Source organism: Erythranthe guttata, chromosome 14 (assembly GCF_056151865.1).
Source record: "Erythranthe guttata isolate IM_541 chromosome 14, IM_541, whole genome shotgun sequence".
NCBI classification, from domain to species: Eukaryota; Viridiplantae; Streptophyta; class Magnoliopsida; order Lamiales; family Phrymaceae; genus Erythranthe; species Erythranthe guttata.
In genome coordinates, this window is record NC_142546.1 from 25,073,269 (window position 1) to 25,092,324 (window position 19,056).

Consider the following 19,056-nt stretch of genomic DNA (forward strand, 5'->3'; position numbering starts at 1 on the left):
ATTTATACGTCCAACGGTCATGCTGCAGTACTATTTTGTTTTTTTCTTGGTCAACTAATTGAACTCATCTCCTGTAATAGCTTGCGAATTATTTAATAATTAATTGTAAATAAAAAACAATATTTTATTAATTTATAAGGGCCTAAATATATTTATTAATTAGATAATTTAAAGAAAGTAAAAGCAAACAAGTATGAAGTATGGATCAAATGGATTGTGGTCCTTTATATAAGTCAGGCTGGAGATTCCTTGACAGCCCCAAAATCATAGACTTGGCTCTTTCACTTGGCTTCCAACAGCATATATATTAATAAATAAATATATTATAAATATAGATTTATATGTATTTGTATATTAATATTTTATGTCAATACGATATTTAAGGATGCTCGTTGGTTTTAATCGACACCTGAAAAACGATTAGACGACGTGATCTAAACAAGATGACACCATACCGGCCAAGACTACTTGTGAGAAATCTGACGCCAGCATATATAATTAAAGAAAATAAACGAAAACTCGATATTTTTTTATTTAGATAAATAACATGATGACTTAAAAAAAATGATTGGCATGAAGTGTTAACTGGTTGCTTTAGATTGTAGCTTGGGCTACCAGTCTCCACTAAGGAGACCATGGTCAAAATCAAATTAGATCAATTTTGTAAAAATGTTGTTCATTGCTATTCCCATTATGGCACTTCATTTATTTAATTGTTACTCCCCAATTCAGTTGTTATTCAATATTCAATCCACTTATTTTGAACTTGGAATAAATTCGCATTTAATATGCAGGTAGGATTTGAATAATTCTCCTGCGGTTTTTGACCCATTCCATTCCATACGGTTCTTTAAAGTGCCTTCTTTATAGCCGCTTTCGTTGATAGTTTTGGACTTTGCTGCAATTTTTATATAGGATAAATAGCAGTTAACCCCCTGTAGTTTGAGCTTTGTGCACATGACTCCTTATACTTTCAAATATAAGCATATGACCCCCTGTAGTTTGAACTTTGTGAACATAACCCTGTATGGTATTACAAATTTAACATGTCCAAGAAACAGCACCAAGAAATGGAAATTACCCAAAACAACAAACAAGTCCAGGTGGCGTAACCACGCCTCGGCTCTTCAAGGCCAATAAACGACGAATACAAGTCTCCAACCATCCACTCTCCGTTTTTTCACACACACACACGCACCCACATGGGTGTGTGTCGAACGAAGCGTGGATACTGGATAGTAAATAGGAAGGAGTGAAGTACCATAACTTTAACAGACAAAAACGAGAACAACAAGAAGAAACCGACAACTTGTGAATCCACGACTTTATCATGTCAGCACTATTTTTTTTTTTCGAGAAAATTCGTTTTTCTTTTTATTTATTTTGAAGCAATTATTAGCTTTCGGGTTCGCCAGGTCGCTGGCGGCTCCAGTTAGCGGAACCGGCTTTACGCTCACCTCGTTTTCTTTTATTTTTAGGGAAGTGGATTTCCGAAGATAGACACGATTTCAGAATGGATTGGTCAGTAGTTGCAAAACCTTTCGCTGCCACATCAGCTGGTTCCACGGCATTGTTGTTATTGCTCTCTTCTTCCCCGCCACTATTTTCTGCTTCTAGAATCTTCTCAGCAGATTGACTGTGGCTGTATTTGAAAATCGAGCCCTCTACTTCTGATGCTGCCTCGTTCTGTATCAGGATATTATCAACTATCTGTAATCGCACAAACAAACTTGGTAAGGCTTGTATATTACTGATTTGGAGTTAGCAGATTATGCAGCTATATGCAACCCCCGTTTTGTCAGATCTAAGACTCGTTTGGTTGGCAAGATAAACCATGATTGGAATTAGTATTTTTTTGGGGAAAAAATATCCATTTTTTTCGGAAGTGAAAAACTAATTCCGATTCCATTAAATAAAAATCGGAATTTTGGAAATTGGAATGAAAAACCTTGTTCCAAAATCAGAAAATTTCCGATCGGAATATGTGGAATTTGGAAGATACAATTTTTTGGTCACCTATAATACAAAATACTTAATAATATTGATATTATAAGTGTAAATTACGAAGAGAAAAAATCGCATATTGAAATTGGATTGCAAATCGGAATCTGATATTTATTCCAATTCCAAAAAAAAAAAAAACGGAAAATCAAAATTTGGAATTTCAGTATTCGGAATGAGAAATATTGTTCCAAAATCGAAAAAATTCGAATTGGAATTGGCAGAAATTTTGGTTTTTCGGAAATTTTCAAAAGCCTTGGGAAGTATAAAACCTCAAGACGAGGCCTTAGTATTAGCTCCTTCCCAATTTCAGAGTAATAGAAAAACAAATTGGTACAATTAGGACTCGTTTGGTTCCTAAGATAAAATCAGCCAAGATAAGATTAAATAATCTTATAAAAACCCAATTAGTTTTTGGACCATAGGGGTCCAATAAATAATCCATCGATAAGCAACGATTAGAGCTATTTTTTCCACAATTGCGGGCCGGCCCGAAAATTTATTGGACTAACCAAACATCTAATAAGATCCAATTATTTAATCAATCATGGCTAATCTTATCAACCAAACGAGCCCTTATAAAAGTATCTTTCTCGAATCACAAATTAGGACACACACACAAAACAAATGCTAATGTTACCTTTTCAGACGAATCTCCGATTTGGGGTTGATGCTGAGTGACGTCGATAGAGGACAATAGCCCAACTGTGCTCTCGATGATATCGGGAATCGGGATAGCCTCTCCAAAGCTAGAAACCGCGCTGTCATTCATAACGAAATCTCCGAGTTCGTAGTCCGATATATTATTAATCTGATAAATGCCTCCAACCGAGACAGTGTCTCCATTGCATGCAGAATACGTAGGGCTACGCGCAGAGCTAGTCTGAAAATCGCAGCCCAATAGCTGGCTCAAATTCTCGGACGATGAAAACTTTCCGGCATTGTTTATCATTACCACGTCGAGTTGACTCTTGAGCTTATGAACACGAGCGTGGACCAAATCGATTTTGCGAAGGGTGTCCTCTAGGAAATTATCATCATCGTCATCTTCGGGAAATAAATTCTCGTCGTAAATCCCAAATTCATCTTGACCAGTTGTAGTTTGATCTAAAAAAAAATTATAAATACTATGATGCTATAGTAATGAGCTTTTTTTTTTTTTAGTACCCTACGTTATATCGCATTGCTAAAAAACCCCTGGTGTTATAAATTTCGACAAAAGAAACCCCAATGATGCATTTTTTTTTGCACACAACCCGACAAATTGTGTGTTTTTAGGGGGTCGTTTGCTAATAAAATTGAATCATAGTGGGGATTTGGCTATTATTTATAACACACGGTGTTTTTTCACAATTAGAGTAAACACGAGGGTGTTAAATGCAATTAACCATAATTGACGTATGACATCAGCACACACCTGAAGTAACAAGGTTGTTGTTGTCCCATGTAGGAACTCCATCCAAATCAGATCTCTTACTATCTGCAAATAATACGTGACACAATCGATTTTTAGTTGCTCTTTTTCTTTTAGTGGAAAGTAACCAAAAAAAAACGAAACGATTAATATAAGATAAGAGAGAAAATCGAACCACGCTCGGAGAAAAGGACATGATTCGACATATACGATGCAAGATCGGTCGTATCTTCCACTCTCTTTCTTTTAATCCTCCTCATAAGACTTCTTCGGCGGCTTTGATGATGCGTGAATGACATCATCTTGGAGGATTTTTGTTCTTCTGTTATTTGATTGGACACAGTGTGTTTCATGCTATCGTATAAAGAAATCTCTCTGGCATATTTCAATGCTCGAGATTCCAGCTCCTTTATTTTCAGTTCTGTCCATTTGCACCGCCACATTATAGGCTGCACGTAGCTTCTCCAGTGAGCAGTCATTTTTCTCTTCCTGTAAAGAATTAAACGAGTCGGTTTGTAAGTAAATCAAGAAAAATTCGAATCAAATTTTACGGTGACACAAAAAAAAAAAAAAAAAAAAAAAAAAAAAAAAACGTCCAACATCACAGATAAAACGAGTACATACATGCTTAAGGATTCTAATCATAAGTAAAAGTACATGATCGTTTTTGGTACCTAAGGCCTCGTTTGGTTGCCGAGATATGATTAGCCGAGATAAGATTAAATAATCTAATGGAAATTGAAAACACAATTATATTATCGGACCATCAATGATCCAATAAATAATCTCCCCGAAAGGCAAGATAAGCCAAGATAAAACAATATTTCCGGGTCGATCCGAAAATTATTGGGTTTACCAAACATCAACAAAGTTCAATTATTTAGTTAATCATGGTTAATCTCCCCAACCAGACGAGAAAATATCTAATATTATCAATGGAAGCAATCAAGAAATGATAACCTTATCGGAAAAATGCTGCCGAATCCATCAAATGGAGGGGCCACACCACTGCCGCCAAAGAACTGCGATTCGACTTCAGCATCGCTCAGTCCAGAAGTATTTTCGTTTCCGGAAATCGTGTCGGCGAATGAACTAGAATTTTCGGTTGCGTCGGGGTCTTCTTTCGCCTCCAAGACGACGTCCCTGCTTCTAGAAAGTTCCATAACATCAACGGAAACATCATCTGCATCCTTGCAAGATTCAGTTCCTTCGTTCAACGTACTCTGCATTTTTTTTAACATATGTTATTACGATTTTCGCACTTCACACGATCAAACAATTCAATCGGCTATGTGTATCTAAATCAATCTCGAAAAAACAAGTGCTAATTTCGAAAATTCCGAGTATCTCAGCTGATCCGGTGGAAGAATCACACTACAATAATTCAATTATTCGATACAAAAACATGAATTATGCATTAAAATTAACAAAACGTGTGTTTTATGAGCTAATCATAAATTGTAAGCCTACACTAATTATCCAGCTTAAGCTCAACAAAAACGAAAAACTAACATAATCATTACACAGTCGAGACAACGATTGTGGAAAACCATTACACAAGATATAAAGGGACACCGAATTCGCGAGCAAAAACAACGAAAACGATACGATTTAACTAAGAAAAAACAAAAGCAAATGGCGGATAGATGAACACGTGTTTGCTGATTATAAGCGGTGGAGAGAGCTGAAAAAAAGTACCATTTTCAGTTAAGAGGCGAGAAACCCAGATGGAAAGAAGCATAATCCATGCATACAAGGCGGCGCCGGAGCAGAATGAAGTGGTGGCAGGAGGTTGGCGGCGAGAACACGGGCGGCGTTTTTTTTTTTTTTTGAGTGAGGGAAAGGGAACGTTATGTTTTCTCAATATATATATCAATTAATTTATTTACTTTATGATATAATAAGTGTAAGTATTGTGACCTAAACTAGTTGCAACTTATTCACTAGCCATTCCACGCTTTTGGTTCTGCGGTCAAAGCGCGCTTTTATACTCCCATTATTTTCTATTTTCTTTTAAATATATTTATTCGGTATGCATAATTTCTAAATTTATGGTCATTTTATATTTTTAATTTGCATTATCCTTGCTAAAATATAAATATTTACTTATTTATTATTTTTTTTAAATACTCTTAAAAATAATTCGTGAGTTGCCCTGAAACGCTGTAAAATCATACTTTGTTATTTTCGAACCCAATAAATAGTTCATGGTCCGCTCCTGATTGCTTGATCGGAAACCCGAAAATCAAATAATTACAACTTGCCCTAATGGCCAAATAATTTCGATGTCCTTGTGTTTGTGGAGAATTGAAATCATCTAAGAGTAAATTACGGCCACCTCCTTGAGGTAAAGTTAAATCGCGAAAATATCTTTCTTTTTTTGGATAATTACAACCACGCTCATCAACTATGAATCCTCTTACACATCCAACTTTACCGTGCCAAATTTAATGAAATATTCTAAGTCATGTGGAGTATTCTCTAGTTAGTACCCGTTTTATCCTATTTCAACTTCACATTTTGCAACAAGATGATCATAAGATGTGTCTCATGGCTTGTAAATATCAGATTGTGGTGCATCTGAAATTGCCTTTTTGCATAAAACGAGTACAAACTAGAGAATATTCCACGAAATCGACAAGATTCCGTAAATTTGACGCTTTGTAAAAGTGAACGTGAAAGTTGATTCGTAATTGTAGTTGTAATTACTAAAAATGAAGGAGTTTTTCATAATTTGACTTTACTCCAGGAGGTGGCCGCAATTTACCCATTATTTTACCATTATCTGAAAAATTAATCATTTGTGACAATTATGTTGCATTTGACATGAGACTAAAGCCCTAATTTGAGCAGAGAAGTGAAGCCCAACATCTCCCAAGGCTTTGTTTTCAATTTAAATCAGTCATAAAGATTAAAGAATAATTGTTTGGGATGGGCTTTTGAAAAAATAAAGTTATATATTCATTCGGCCCAATATAATATTGGACAAGCTCAATTTCTTGATTAATTCTAATTTTATTATACGTGGATTCTATGTATTATGGTCAAATAATAATAATAATAATAATAATAATAATAATAATAATAATAATAATAATGTTACTATTGGAATGGTTTTCGATTGCTATAAAACTAAACTCAAAACACATAAGTAAAAGCTCGATAAATAATCAAAACAAGTTTGAACAAAATTGTACACGCATCAACCAGATTCGTTTATACACCTACCTATGAATTATCGAACGAGATTAAGATATAATTAATGAGATCCAAATAGTAATATATATATTAGTGACATTTTGGTAGTGGTTAACAATGTGAGCATGTGGTGTTATCATAGCATGCATAATGTAGACGCCGTAAAGATATGTTATAAATTTATAATAAATTAATGGAAAGCTAAAGCTTGTATTATAACAATTAACAACTATATTTTATGGGTTATTTAATTATTTATTTATTAAAGCTATGTAAGTGGTCTTTTAATCATATGTTACAATATTGATCGCCAATAGTGCTCTTGATCAATCTTGACCAATGAATTTGATTAATAAGCTAGTAATAAACAATTATATAAAAAAATGTGGTTATCTATAAATAAATTAACTACAAATGCATTTACAAATTAATTATATATAAAGATAATTAAAGTAAACACATAGACAGAAACAATTTTTCTAACAAACAATTTTACCTGATTTTTTTCTTCGAAAACATAAAAACCCGTAAAAAAAACTAAATAAATAATAACCAATTCAAAATAATTAATAGCAAAAACAATAATAATTTATTTACTTTATATTCCTCACATGCTATTTTAAATTCACGCGAACACAGAAAAGAAAACCATAATCATTCTTCGCGCATCATACACATCTCAACTTTCCGTTACGGTCCCGCCATTTTTCTTATTAAAATAATTCAAAAAAAAGATGAATTACTATTTTATTTTCTCAAAAAAAAGATTTTATTACACTTTCGTCCCTACTCAAAGACCCAATATCGTAATTTCCATATGAATGAGTCACGCGTATCTTTGTATTCACGACACCGATTATCTCTTCTTCCCCTTTCATTACTGATCTGCAACGCCTGTCTTCTTCTATATATCATTCATGCACACAAAAGCACGCACACACAGTGTTTTAGTGCGTGCTGATTATTTTCCGGATTTTTGTGTTCGCTGTTTTTCTTCTATGTTTATGTTTATCCCTCCCTAAATTAACCTTCCCCAATCCCCATCCATTCTAACTGTTTCACTATTCGTGCAATTGGAGTAATTTGGGGGGAAAATGCTGGGGTTTGAGACGGTGGTAGGGTTGTTGCTGCCGTCGTGGGAGGAGTTGCAACTCTCCGTGGCGGCGGCGGCCTTTCTGATCGTGGCGTACTGGTTCTTAACCCTCGGAGATGGAGTTGACCACCGGACATTGGTGGATGATGACGAAAAAGAGGTTTTTTTTTTTTAGGGATTCTTTGTAAAAGTTTATTTACCATTTACCTGTTTTTCTGGAGCAATATTCAACCTGCTTGACATTTTTACACTTGCTTTGTAGATGGACCAGTCTAAAGGAGATCTTCACTCTAATTCTGCATATTTAATTAAGGTACTCCTTTTGACACCTGGCATCTTTTCACTTTGCTTAGCTATCCTGGTGGATGTGATTGAACTATTTTTAGAGTAAATTACCAATTTGAATTTCGAACATCGTGTCGGTTATGAAAGCTGCTAGTCCTTGTTTCAGGTGAAGCTGTTAGCAGCCAAGAATCTAAGAGGGGCAAATTTGAACGGCACATCAGATCCTTATGCAATTATTTCTTGTGGTGCGGACAAGTGCTTCAGGTGATTGCATCTCATTTGGCGCCTCTATAGTACTGTCGTTACGGAATTCTGAAAGTTCATGCCATATTCTCGTTCTAATTTCATATTAACTCCATTTTCCTTGTATGTACTTTATGCATATATTTGAATGTAATTTTATAGTTAATTTTGGGGTTGTTGTAGTTCTATGGTACCTGGCTCAAGAAATCCCATTTGGCGGGAGGGGTTCAATTTTGCCGTTGACGAGCTTCCCGTTAAGGTAGTTAGTTTTCTTGGACAGAGTCTTGCGAATGAAGCATAATCAAGCATCACAAGCTCACAACTCGTTATCCATGAATGTTACCTATAAAGCAGAACACTGTGATATTTTGCCGTTTAACTTTGTCTTGCTCAAGTTTAATATCAGTGGTATTTGTGCAATGTACTTGCATGATGTAATCCAGTAGCTGTTTCTTTGTTTATATTTTCTTGAACTGATGCTTTTACCAAAATTTTATGGCAGATTATTGTGACGATTTACGGTTGGGATATAATTCGAAGAAGTGCAGTTCTTGGTTCAGTGACTATTCCTGTTGAACACGAAGGTCGAACTGGTGCGATATGGTATACTTTGGACGGTGCATCTGGACAGGTAATAAATTGTAATGAAATGTGCCTCTTTTGAGATCTATAACATTTTATTTTGGCTGTTTGCGTATGCGTGTGTGTGTTTTCTTTCTGCTGAAGTAGTTGAATTTTTTTATTTTTTTTCTTTTGTTTCAGGTCTGTCTTCATATTAAAACCCACAAACTTCAAGTAGATTCTCCCAGGTAGGTTTTTCATGCCTGCTTATCATATTGAATCATTCTTTTCATCTAATTTGCTTAACCTGTAGAAGATTATAACCTGGTTTAGCAGCACGAACAGATAAGATCAGTTTATTTACTGTTCTGAAATGAAGGCTGATCGGAATGTTTACTCGAAAGACGTATTGTGCAGAAAGGTACCTTATCTCGCGTAATCTACTTTTTTTAGGGTTTTGGATGGATGTTCTGGCGCTAACACTCGAGGAAAGGCTTTCGCTGACCAAGGACCTATGGTCTTCCATCAGAAACATGGCCCGCTGCAAACGATATTTAATCTTCTATCAGACGAGGCATAGCTTTATACCATATTTTAGACGTGTACTTTCTTTCTAGTGCTTTTGGTTAACTTTTGGGCTTTCTTGTTATACCTTGTTTTGGACTGTTTTGAGGCAATTTTAGTCGCTGATATAAATGATGCTTTTCAGATTGTTGAACATAGCTATTCATGCGCACTTGAGAGATCGTTTCTGTATCACGGCCGGATGTATATATCAGCATGGAACATCTGCTTCCACTCAAATGTTTTCTCAAAGCAAATAAAGGTCAGTTTCTGATTTTCGGTTGCTTGTTACATATTGTGTGTTTTATCCAACTGAATTTAGTTCAGTACGAGCTTGACTAATGCCTTTACGGTCTGACTACAAGTACTTCATACATTAGTTTTCTTATTCTCGTGTTTCCGTTTTATCAGGTAACTGTACCTTTTGGAGACATAGATGAGGTATGAAGCCCCTTCCCAGTTTCATTTCCACACTACCACTTTTAGATGCTTTAGGATTTAACTGGAGGTATAAAAAAGAATCGAAATCATCAAAGTCTGCGTTCTATCACAGATAAAAAGGAGCCGACATGCAATAATCAATCCAGCCATTACAGTAATCCTTCGAGTAGGTGCTGGGGGCCACGGCGCGCCTCCTTTGGGGAATGGTGATGGTTAGTATTGTTCTCCGTTTTTGTTCTTCGAAGTGGCTTTCATTATCTATGACGATTGACGAGTATATCCATCTTTCTATTTTAGGTAAAGTCAGATACAAATTTGCATCTTTCTGGAATAGGAATCATGTCTTGAGAAATTTACAACATGCGGTGCAGAAATACCACACCATGTTTGAAGCTGAGAAGAAGGTTTGTTCCTGTACTCTGTAAAATATTTTTTTCCCCAAAATATTTTAATGCGTTGAACAATTTTTTTCTGTTCATTTCAAGAAGGAGAGAGAACCGTCAACTTTGCTTGATTTCATAAAGGAAAAGCAGCAGCCAGCACTGCTTTATTTCGTAAAGGAGAAGAAAATGCCAACACTGCCTGCACATAGCAGCAGCTCTTTCAGAAGCAGCGAAAGCCAATCTAACATTTCTGAAGAAATTGTCGCAAAAATCGAACAGTTCCAACCATTCATCAAAGAGGAAGTTCTTACCAGAATATACAATGTATTTAATTCTCCCCCTATCCCTTAATCTCCAGGTAGAATTTTAGCACCATAATTAAAATGTTTTTTTTTTTGGTTCTGTAAATTCTTTTGTAGGATGTGTTTCCATGCACAGCGGAGCAATTTTTCAAATTTGTTCTAGACGATGGCTCGAATTTCACAAACGAGTACCACACAGCCCGAAAGGATTTTAATCTGATAGTAAGTGTCATTTATTTGTAAGAAATTTGTTTTTATCAGTCTAAATAACTGAATCTGTGTTTAATGATCTCAATTGTCCTTTTACGTAACTTCAGGTGAGTCAGTGGCATGCCTCTAGTGAATACAATGGTCAAGTCAGAGATGTTAAATACAGAACTTTGTGTAACTTCCCATTGTGCCCTCCTGATATACCTGTAACAGAGTTGCAACACACTTTTCTGTCAGCAGATAAGAAAAAACTGGTGTGATACTAACTTCTGAATGACATAACCCTCTTAAATTTATTGTTTGGTGGCATTAATTTGATATTATTTAATTTTTTATTATATGAATTTTCGGTTAGGTGTTTGAGTCTGTACAACAAACAGAGGGTGTCCCGTTTGCTTCCTATTTTGAGGTACGCAGATTCTATTTAAGTTTTGTAAATCCGGTTTAAAAATTTTACTTGGTTTTTTTACTCGAAGAAAAATCTATATGCAATTAGAAAATCAAGGATTCTTTTTTCTTTTATAATAAATTCTCGGTGTATATGTCTCGTGAATCAGGCTCACTGTAGATGGTCAGTTGAGACGGTATCTGAATCTTCGTGCACAGTGGATATTACGTTTGGTAAGTTTCTGCATTTTCTTAACTTCCCATGTTTAACTCAAAAAATTGGATTAGGCTGCGATTTCGTACGTACTATAACTAACACGCAATAGAATGTATGAATCTGTTTACATTTTTACGACGACCCTTTCAGGAGCATACTTCAAGAAATGGTGTCTGCTTCAATCTAAAATCAAATCAGCTGCTGTCGACGATGTATGTATTTTTCTTTCCATTGACCACTATTTCTCTTGGTTAGTAAGATTGCATGACGGTAGATAAACAAAATTCGATTGAAATCAATTGCAGAATAAGAAAGTGTACAAGATAAGGCTAGATGCAGCTCGTTCATACATCACCAAATCAAGGACTTCTAATATCGCTTCTTCTTCGGCTGTCACCCAAGAAAATAATTAAATCCGGTGACAAATCCCCAAGTCCGCCTTGCTTTCCCGATGTTGTTAAGTTATTTGTCTTTTTTCCTCCAATGTTTATATTTACAATAATATTTGCTCTCTGTTCCTCTCTGCTAGAGAACAGATGGCAATATGTATTTTCAGTCTGTAAGTAAAAAAGTAAAAAAAATATTATCAACTGATTTTACCAATGCTAAACCCGATGAACTGAAATTATGCTGGTCTTTGAATATTTTTTATTTAAATGCACTTCTCGTTTTTTTACAAAATACTGCAATCGTTGCTTACATGATAACCAGGTCAAAAGAACAGGGCATTTATCAATAGCAATATCAAGAGTTTGTGTTCCTGTCAAGAAAGGAAGACTGTGGACAGGTGACAATATTTCGATAATGACATTTTTGTTTAGGCACGTTAACTGCAACGTTCGGTTCGATTATTTCAAGGAAGGTATGGATGGATTATACTAATGGCACCTTATTATAGACAGTGATATATATAATAATATATATATGTGTATATATATGCATAGATAAGGTAAATATATAAGTGGTTCGCTCTTCTTCACAAGGTTCAACGTATATGTAGTGTGAAAATCGGAGAGATTAACACTTTCTTACATCCTTTTTTTAATGGCAAAGAACTTGATCAGTGTATGTATTCTGATTTCTCTACTTGTAATAATGGTTACAAGTGTGAAAGCAGATGGGCCATGGCCATGGATTCCATGTTGCAAAGGAAACAATATGGATTGCTGTCCTGAGAGTGTGAAGAAGGGCTTAACTGCAAATTATCGGCCCGTTCATAAAACGCGTAGAGCAAGTCCTTCGGTTCACAAGTTGATCCCGACTATCTGGCATCGCCCTTAATACATCAACATTGATCATCGAAAAAATAATTATATATGTTCAACTGAAAAAGAAAAATACGTATATCGAGGGAGTATATATATATATATATCTGCTTTGAATAAATATGTTTTGTTGTTTCTGGTTCAAGCTTTCTTCTATGTAGCTGAATAATGTTGAAATGTGTATGAAGAAAAAGTTAGATCGATATAAATTTGAATATATGTCTATTGATTTTCTTCTCTTGAATCGAAATCTACCAAAAATAATTATATGGACACATTTCTTGAAATTGAAATCTATCAATTTTTTTTGTATTATTATTACGATTATGTTCCCGCTTTGGTTGTTTTGCTTGTGATAGAGTTTCTTACCGAACCCAAATATGACTTGTGGATTTCGAGTTAATCCTATAGAACAAATAAACATTCACAATCCACCTAAAACGAGAGAAAAATCGATGTTATGTTAAAACCTACCTATTGTATACACATTTATACGGATGAAAAGTAATAACATATCACAAAAATTTAACGTGATTCATGAGCTTTGCTCGTTCTTTTGTTCCATGGGACGTTTTATGAAACAATTAATTATTACATGGACAAAGAGAGAAAAATCTCTGAAAATTATTTTAAATTCGAAAAGTAATAATGTCCTAATAAAACTTAAGAACCTAATTAAATCGGGAAAATATGAAAACTAAAAAAAAAAAAAAAACGGCGAAAACAAGTTAATCCCTATTTTAAATACTATAACAAAAAAAATGTGATTAGAAAAAAATAAATCTCCAATAGGTAAAACCAATGATGATCATCAATCTTTAGCAAATGATGAGCTGTTGGGGTATTTTGAAACAGTCATCCAAATTGTGACATGACGCAGATACCAATGCTATAGTGTTGACTGCGACAAATTCAATTTTAATATACTACTATTTTAATTAATTAATAACACCATACAATAATATCATATATATATATATATATATATATATATATATATATATATATATATATATATATATATATATATATATATATATTTATGATCATTGTCTGGCTAGATTATTCACCTCTATACAGGGCCGTTCCTGAGATTTAGGGGGCCCTAGGCGAGATTTGAAGACGGATAAAAAATGGGGCCCCTTCTACAATCAACAATAAAACTTATTTTTTTCTAAAAGGTGATAAACTCTATTTTAACTCAATTTTGTAAGGTACATAGCCAATGGCAAGGCTAAAAATTTGTGATATAGTAGGGTTAAAGTTTACGGGGGTTCGGGGGCAGCGCCCCCGATTTTTTTAAGAATAATTTGCATGAAATTGCACTAAAACAAGTGAATATATATAAAAGTAAATAACTAATACATTACAAATTTAATAATTAGGGGCCCCTCATGATTAGAGGAATTCTAGAAACAAGTAAGAATCGTTGATACATAGCTATTTATGAATTAAAATTCTCAATAATTATATATATAATATATTTTTTTTCAATAAATGTTCATATATAAAGGGTATAAAAAAATTCGGGGGCCCTAAATTTTTGAAAAAATCCGGGGGCCCTAGGCGACCGCCTACTTCGCCTCCCCTCAGAACCGGCCCTGCCTCTATATAAACTCCAGCAAATCCACCAATTAATACATTAAATAAAATAGCTGAATTTATATATTAACATTTTGTTGTTGAAGCAAATTAGTAATGGAGAAACAAAGTATAATGAGAAGCATGGGCATCTGTTTGTTTGTAGTATTTCTTATGACGGCGGCTCCGGCGGAATCATTTACTCCAGGTCCTTGTTGCCGTTACCCGAACTTTGCTTGTTGCCCTAAAAACGACAAGGGTGTCGTCACCATTCCTCTTCCCCGGAAAATTATCCGTGCAAATCCTAACTCAGTCGTATTTCCGCCCTTCCTCCGCCACCCTTGATCGGAAAATAATAAAAGAATTGATGTTTATGTCCATGGCTAATAAGAGGGTCACATGCATTTGTGTGAATCCTCACTGTTTTGTGTGTGTGTGTTTGTTTCATTTTCACTTGATTATATATGTAATTGTCTGATTTTCGAGTGGTTTACTCTTATTATATATATTTTTGAATTGGATCGAAAAAGAATCGAATCCGAAACTAATCTATACGAACAGATCCAAAGTGGATTGGACTTGGACTGATCCCGACGGAATCCACATGGATCCATTACATCGTTTAACTCCTCTTATACGGTTTAATATCTCAACTTATGACGTTGAATAACTCAAGATTTACGACACGTACTCATTGATATACATTCTTGTTGCAGCATCTACATACATGCACTACCTTTCTAACAAAACAAGAAATATTTTTTCAGCACCCAAAAAAACTAACACATCAATTTCATCATAACTCAGCTCTGAGTAATGGCTGAAGCAGCTTCATCGGAAACCGTTCTTCTAGAATATTGCGGGCCCGTCTTAACAGGGGCCCATATATCCGCACCATTACTGCTTCCAACTCCAACTGTCAACGAAACGGGAACAAGGCATAACCCTTTACCTCTCAGGCTGGACTGCTCCTCTTCCTTTCAATATATATATACATACAAAATTACACGTTAAAACGTCGATAATTAAGTTTCAATAATCGACATTTTCAAACATCGAAACTCTAATTGATTGATTAGAGGCGGGCGTACCTGTGATTGAGTCGGAGTACTATAAAGGTATGGAGCACTCAATACCTGAAAGGAGCAGGATCGAACGAGCAACAAGATATATAATTAGCTTGATTCTTGATTTTTGCACTTGAGTTTAAACTAATGTTGTCGTTAGCTATTAGCTAAACTTCATTTACTAAACGTTAATTCGAAAGACTAAGAATAGAGAAATACGGTTATTATCGTACCTTAACCTGTTCTTGGAGGAACCTTATGTATTCCATTGTTTCCAGAAGTACCGAAGCTGTATCCGTCTGAAGTAATCGTAACAAATTTAGCAAGCAACACAATTTGTACGAAACATATGCACGACTCAAAATTATGTCTTTTTTTTTTTTTTTTGCATTTACCTTCCCATAAGGTGAGACGAGCTGTTGAAGAGCAGAAATTCGTTCACTAACCTTCTCTTTCTTTTCCTGTTACCAATAAAAATGCAAGCATGTATGTACTAAATCATGCAAAATTTATACCGACAGAAATTGTGAAATTCCAAGAAAATAAAATTTTTAAAAAATCTTGAAAATCATAAATGGCTAACCTTCGTAGAGAGGGGTACATCGGTCTTTAGCCGTTTCGGCATCAAGTCGGTGAAGCTGTTTTGCTCAAGAGAGATAGGGCCTCGTTTGTGTTGCATCATCTCTCTCCTCTGTAAAAATGGGCAAACGAGAAACTAAAAATTACCCTTCGAATAACATTAAGCACGCGATATAAGAGTAGATAAACGCCAATCGTGAAACAAATCTTGTAGCTTATACAGAAAAGCCACAACCAATTACAGTCAAAGAATTCCGCAGTTACACCTAAAACATACCTTAATTTAATATGAAATACCAGATAAGACAACAACTAACGCGTCTCGACCGAGAGACGATACCAGAAACTCACTCAATTATCGGTACACGAACAGATAATAATTACTACATTAGAATATTAATTTACACCAGCCGTCACTTACCTATCGAACAATATGAGGCATATATAGTATAATAAAATGCACATGGTTGGTATATTATTTTTTTCCCTTTTGAAACGAAATCCATTAACGATTCCACAAACCTCCATCAATAAATCGGAATCTGTACCAAGAAAATTGGATTCTATCGGCTGGCAAAAAACAGCATGCATTTTTCTATCAAATAAATAACGGAAGATAACAACAATCTAACCGCCTAATTGTCTTTCGGAATAAAATAATGACAATATAAAATCACAACAATTAACAATTAACATAATCACTGACTTTTTGCTCTGCTATTGTAAGCTTTTTTAGTTCTACATGATATATAATATGAATGTGATTATATCGAAAACAACATCAACGGAGAATATTAATTCCCGGTGGGCCCGTTTTACAAATTGTTAATTGCAATGAAGCATGAATGCACTCGTTTGCGTATGTAATAATCTAATGTTATTATTTTAGAAATAAAGTATACGGTTGTCGTAATCTAAGCATATATATACAAACATATGATAAAATGGCATAATCATGCAACTTAATCATATAAAAATCTAGTGTGTCCAATTATCCAAATATGCTTGAATTAAAAGAAAGAAAAAAAAAAACCGTTTAATTTAATCCATGTAATAATCACAAATTCTAAATAGAAAAACACAGAGTTCTTCTAAATTCAAGCTATGGAAGATTACAAAAAAACCCATCAATTGATGAATGAAATAAACTAAATTTTTTACTTGGGGAGTCAACAAAAACACGATTTTACGGCGAGAAAAAAAAAAAGATTAAAGGGCTCAACCTCAATGCAGAATCAGCATCAGAATCACTTAATCAGTCTGCAAAAAAAATCACTTCTTGAAAAATCTCGACTTTTGCGGCAGAAACTAAGAAACCCTCATCAAGATTTTTCATGAAGCGGCCATGGAAGAAGCCCTCTTTCTCTCTCTACAAGTGTTCCTGCTTAATCGTCTAAAAGGGTCTCGAGATTTGTGCTAAAAATGTAAAACAGGGCACTAATAATACATGTAAAGATTCAATTTTTTTTACCTATGCATATATATATGTGTGTGTGTGTTTGTTTGTGTGTGCTGCAATGGGTTTTTGCTGAACGGGGTGGATCAGAAATCCAACCTGAAAGTAGCTGATATAAGGTGGTGTACGAAAATGGCTGCTTTTGAAAAATAAGGAGAGAGAGAGAGAGGGAGTGCTTTTCAAAGTTTGTTTATATATACAATATTTATATATATATATATATATATATATTTGATGATTTTGTATCATTTATGAAAGGTAAGTGAAGTGGAAAAAACTGGAGTGAGAAAAAGAGGAAAAATAAAATTTAGGTTATATTACAACCACCTCCCTAAGATAAAGTATAATTACGAAAAAACCTATATGTTTTCATAAATACATTCACCCCCTCGTAGTTTGTTAATTGATTACATTAACACCCTTTTTTAGGGGGTGGATATAAGAAATTTATAAACTTTAGGGGTCTGGATACAATTTAAGAAACATAAGGGGATTTTTTTGTAGTTACACTTTACCTCAGGGAGGAGGTTGTAATTTACCAATACAAATTAAGAGAAAAAATAAAAAAAATATGACCTCACTTTTACTTTTGACTATTCAGGAAAATGACTGCTGCTGACGTCATTAATATTATTTCTTTTCTTTTTTATTTATTACTTTATTTTAATTTTGTGGATGGTGAAGAATTGAAATAGCTTGTGTGTGCTTTGTTGATTAATATATAAATATCATATTTATTTATATGAAAATTTAAATAGTAAACAATTTTGGATATTTAGTAGAAGATAATATATATTCTCAAATTATTATGACTTCTCATAAATTGTGTGTGTGTTTTGTGCTTTGGCGCCAAATTGCTGTCAGACTACTTTCGGAAAGCCCTAGGGGCCCCACTAAGGATAGCAGGAAATCCCGACCGTACACGTGTCGCATCGAATTGAGCTTGACAGATGTAAGCATTACAATAGGGCGGAAGAGGGAAAATCTGAAAGTGGGCCCAGTTTGCACGAAAGTCCACCGGGAGGAAAATATTAATTCTGTAAATTGGGCCCACGCGCTTTGGTCTTTGTCCGTTGGTCTGTTAGACTCACTCTTTTAATTTCCACTTTCTCTATTTATAAGCATTTAATTTTTTGATGATTTAATTTTGAATTAATTTTAATTAAATTGAATTGAATTGTATCAGTAACACGATGGAATTTCTTGTATGAAAGCTTCATTTCGTTTGCCTTTCTTTTTTTTGGATTAACTTGAGTGTTAGGATTATCAGTTAACTGTTGTGACGAGTCAATTGTCGAGACAAGTAACTCACGCAGCAAGCATGTAAATTCTGATTACGTTTGTATAATGAACAACAATAGAAAACAAAATAAAGAACACGTAATTTAACGTGTTCGGCCAAGAACAAGGCGTACGTCTATTAGGAAAGGGATCGTTGATTTTTATTAATCAAAACACCGATAATATCCAATAATTACAAAGCACAAAATATTTATAAAAAAATTATATTTGAGAATTGACCCGAAAGCAACTTAGCATTAGAGTCTTCCAAAATGGGCACCGGAGTTTGTGGCACAAAACATGGATTGGATGCATACTTCTAATTTTAATCAATTTCACAATATTCTTTCAATCAATCACTCTCAAGTCTCAACTAATTTTCAAAATACATTTTTTCAATAACAAACTCCTTAAATAAAAAATAATAAAAATTTCAAGAAATCCCGAATACATTAAACTGTAAATGGATGTGTGTTTTTTGATCAGATCCAAGAGGTGTACTAAGAGGGTGTTTGGCTAAGTTTATTT

General features: G+C 34.4%; 3 protein-coding genes across 6 annotated transcripts; 1 reads left to right on the forward strand and 2 right to left on the reverse strand.

Moving 5' to 3' along the window:
* Positions 1–998: 998 nt before the first annotated feature.
* On the reverse strand, positions 999–5,289 carry LOC105959501 (elongation factor). The gene is made up of 6 exons (XM_012983610.2): positions 5,114–5,289; positions 4,376–4,638; positions 3,591–3,904; positions 3,419–3,481; positions 2,642–3,108; positions 999–1,710 (listed from the first exon to the last, which is right to left on the reverse strand). The coding sequence occupies exons 1-6, from the start codon at positions 5,114–5,116 to the stop codon at positions 1,396–1,398; spliced, it is 1,425 nt and encodes a 474-aa protein (XP_012839064.2). The 5' UTR covers positions 5,117–5,289; the 3' UTR covers positions 999–1,395.
* Positions 5,290–7,413: 2,124 nt separating this feature from the next.
* LOC105959502 (BAG-associated GRAM protein 1-like) lies at positions 7,414–11,924 on the forward strand. 2 transcript variants are annotated; one of them, XM_088813319.1, is made up of 18 exons: positions 7,414–7,866; positions 7,969–8,019; positions 8,158–8,255; positions 8,418–8,493; positions 8,737–8,865; positions 8,997–9,043; positions 9,249–9,369; positions 9,505–9,621; positions 9,771–9,800; positions 9,913–10,012; positions 10,098–10,204; positions 10,289–10,507; positions 10,603–10,707; positions 10,803–10,949; positions 11,051–11,104; positions 11,253–11,316; positions 11,450–11,511; positions 11,605–11,924. In XM_088813319.1, exons 1-18 carry the CDS (start codon positions 7,708–7,710, stop codon positions 11,710–11,712), a joined length of 1,794 nt encoding a protein of 597 aa, XP_088669445.1. In that variant the 5' UTR covers positions 7,414–7,707; the 3' UTR covers positions 11,713–11,924. The 2 variants fall into 2 exon arrangements, with proteins under 2 accessions (XP_088669445.1, XP_088669444.1); XM_088813318.1 differs by having other exon boundaries at positions 7,496–7,866; positions 10,286–10,507.
* A 2,729-nt stretch (positions 11,925–14,653) lies between these two features.
* Positions 14,654–17,824, reverse strand: LOC105959503 (transcription factor bHLH153). Of its 3 annotated transcripts, XM_088813663.1 has the most exons (7): positions 17,347–17,452; positions 17,015–17,172; positions 15,796–15,903; positions 15,608–15,673; positions 15,446–15,511; positions 15,237–15,281; positions 14,654–15,122 (listed from the first exon to the last, which is right to left on the reverse strand). In XM_088813663.1, exons 3-7 carry the CDS (start codon positions 15,892–15,894, stop codon positions 14,949–14,951), a joined length of 450 nt encoding a protein of 149 aa, XP_088669789.1. In that variant the 5' UTR covers positions 15,895–15,903; positions 17,015–17,172; positions 17,347–17,452; the 3' UTR covers positions 14,654–14,948. The 3 variants fall into 3 exon arrangements, with proteins under 3 accessions (XP_088669789.1, XP_012839065.1, XP_088669788.1); XM_012983611.2 differs by having other exon boundaries at positions 17,015–17,824; XM_088813662.1 differs by lacking the exons at positions 17,015–17,172; positions 17,347–17,452 and adding an exon at positions 16,314–16,518.
* Between the last annotated feature and the right edge of the window lie 1,232 nt (positions 17,825–19,056).

What these genes read in the sequence shown, in the direction of transcription:
- LOC105959501 (XM_012983610.2), bottom strand. An exon ending in GGCAGCATTTTTCCGATAAG is followed by an intron (nt 3,905 to 4,375) that starts GTTATCATTTCT and finishes AATTCTTTACAG; the next exon opens with GAAGAGAAAAATGACTGCTC. An exon ending in TGTCCTTTTCTCCGAGCGTG is followed by an intron (nt 3,482 to 3,590) that starts GTTCGATTTTCT and finishes TATTATTTGCAG; the next exon opens with ATAGTAAGAGATCTGATTTG.
- LOC105959502 (XM_088813318.1), top strand. Translation starts at nt 7,708, where the DNA reads ATGCTGGGGTTTGAGACGGTGGTAGGGTTGTTGCTGCCGTCGTGGGAG. An exon ending in ATTCTGCATATTTAATTAAG is followed by an intron (nt 8,020 to 8,157) that starts GTACTCCTTTTG and finishes TCCTTGTTTCAG; the next exon opens with GTGAAGCTGTTAGCAGCCAA. An exon ending in TTGACGAGCTTCCCGTTAAG is followed by an intron (nt 8,494 to 8,736) that starts GTAGTTAGTTTT and finishes ATTTTATGGCAG; the next exon opens with ATTATTGTGACGATTTACGG.
- LOC105959503 (XM_088813662.1), bottom strand. Translation starts at nt 16,382, where the DNA reads ATGCATGCTGTTTTTTGCCAGCCGATAGAATCCAATTTTCTTGGTACA. An exon ending in TCCTCCAAGAACAGGTTAAG is followed by an intron (nt 15,282 to 15,445) that starts GTACGATAATAA and finishes TGCTCCTTTCAG; the next exon opens with GTATTGAGTGCTCCATACCT. An exon ending in GTACTCCGACTCAATCACAG is followed by an intron (nt 15,123 to 15,236) that starts GTACGCCCGCCT and finishes ATATATTGAAAG; the next exon opens with GAAGAGGAGCAGTCCAGCCT.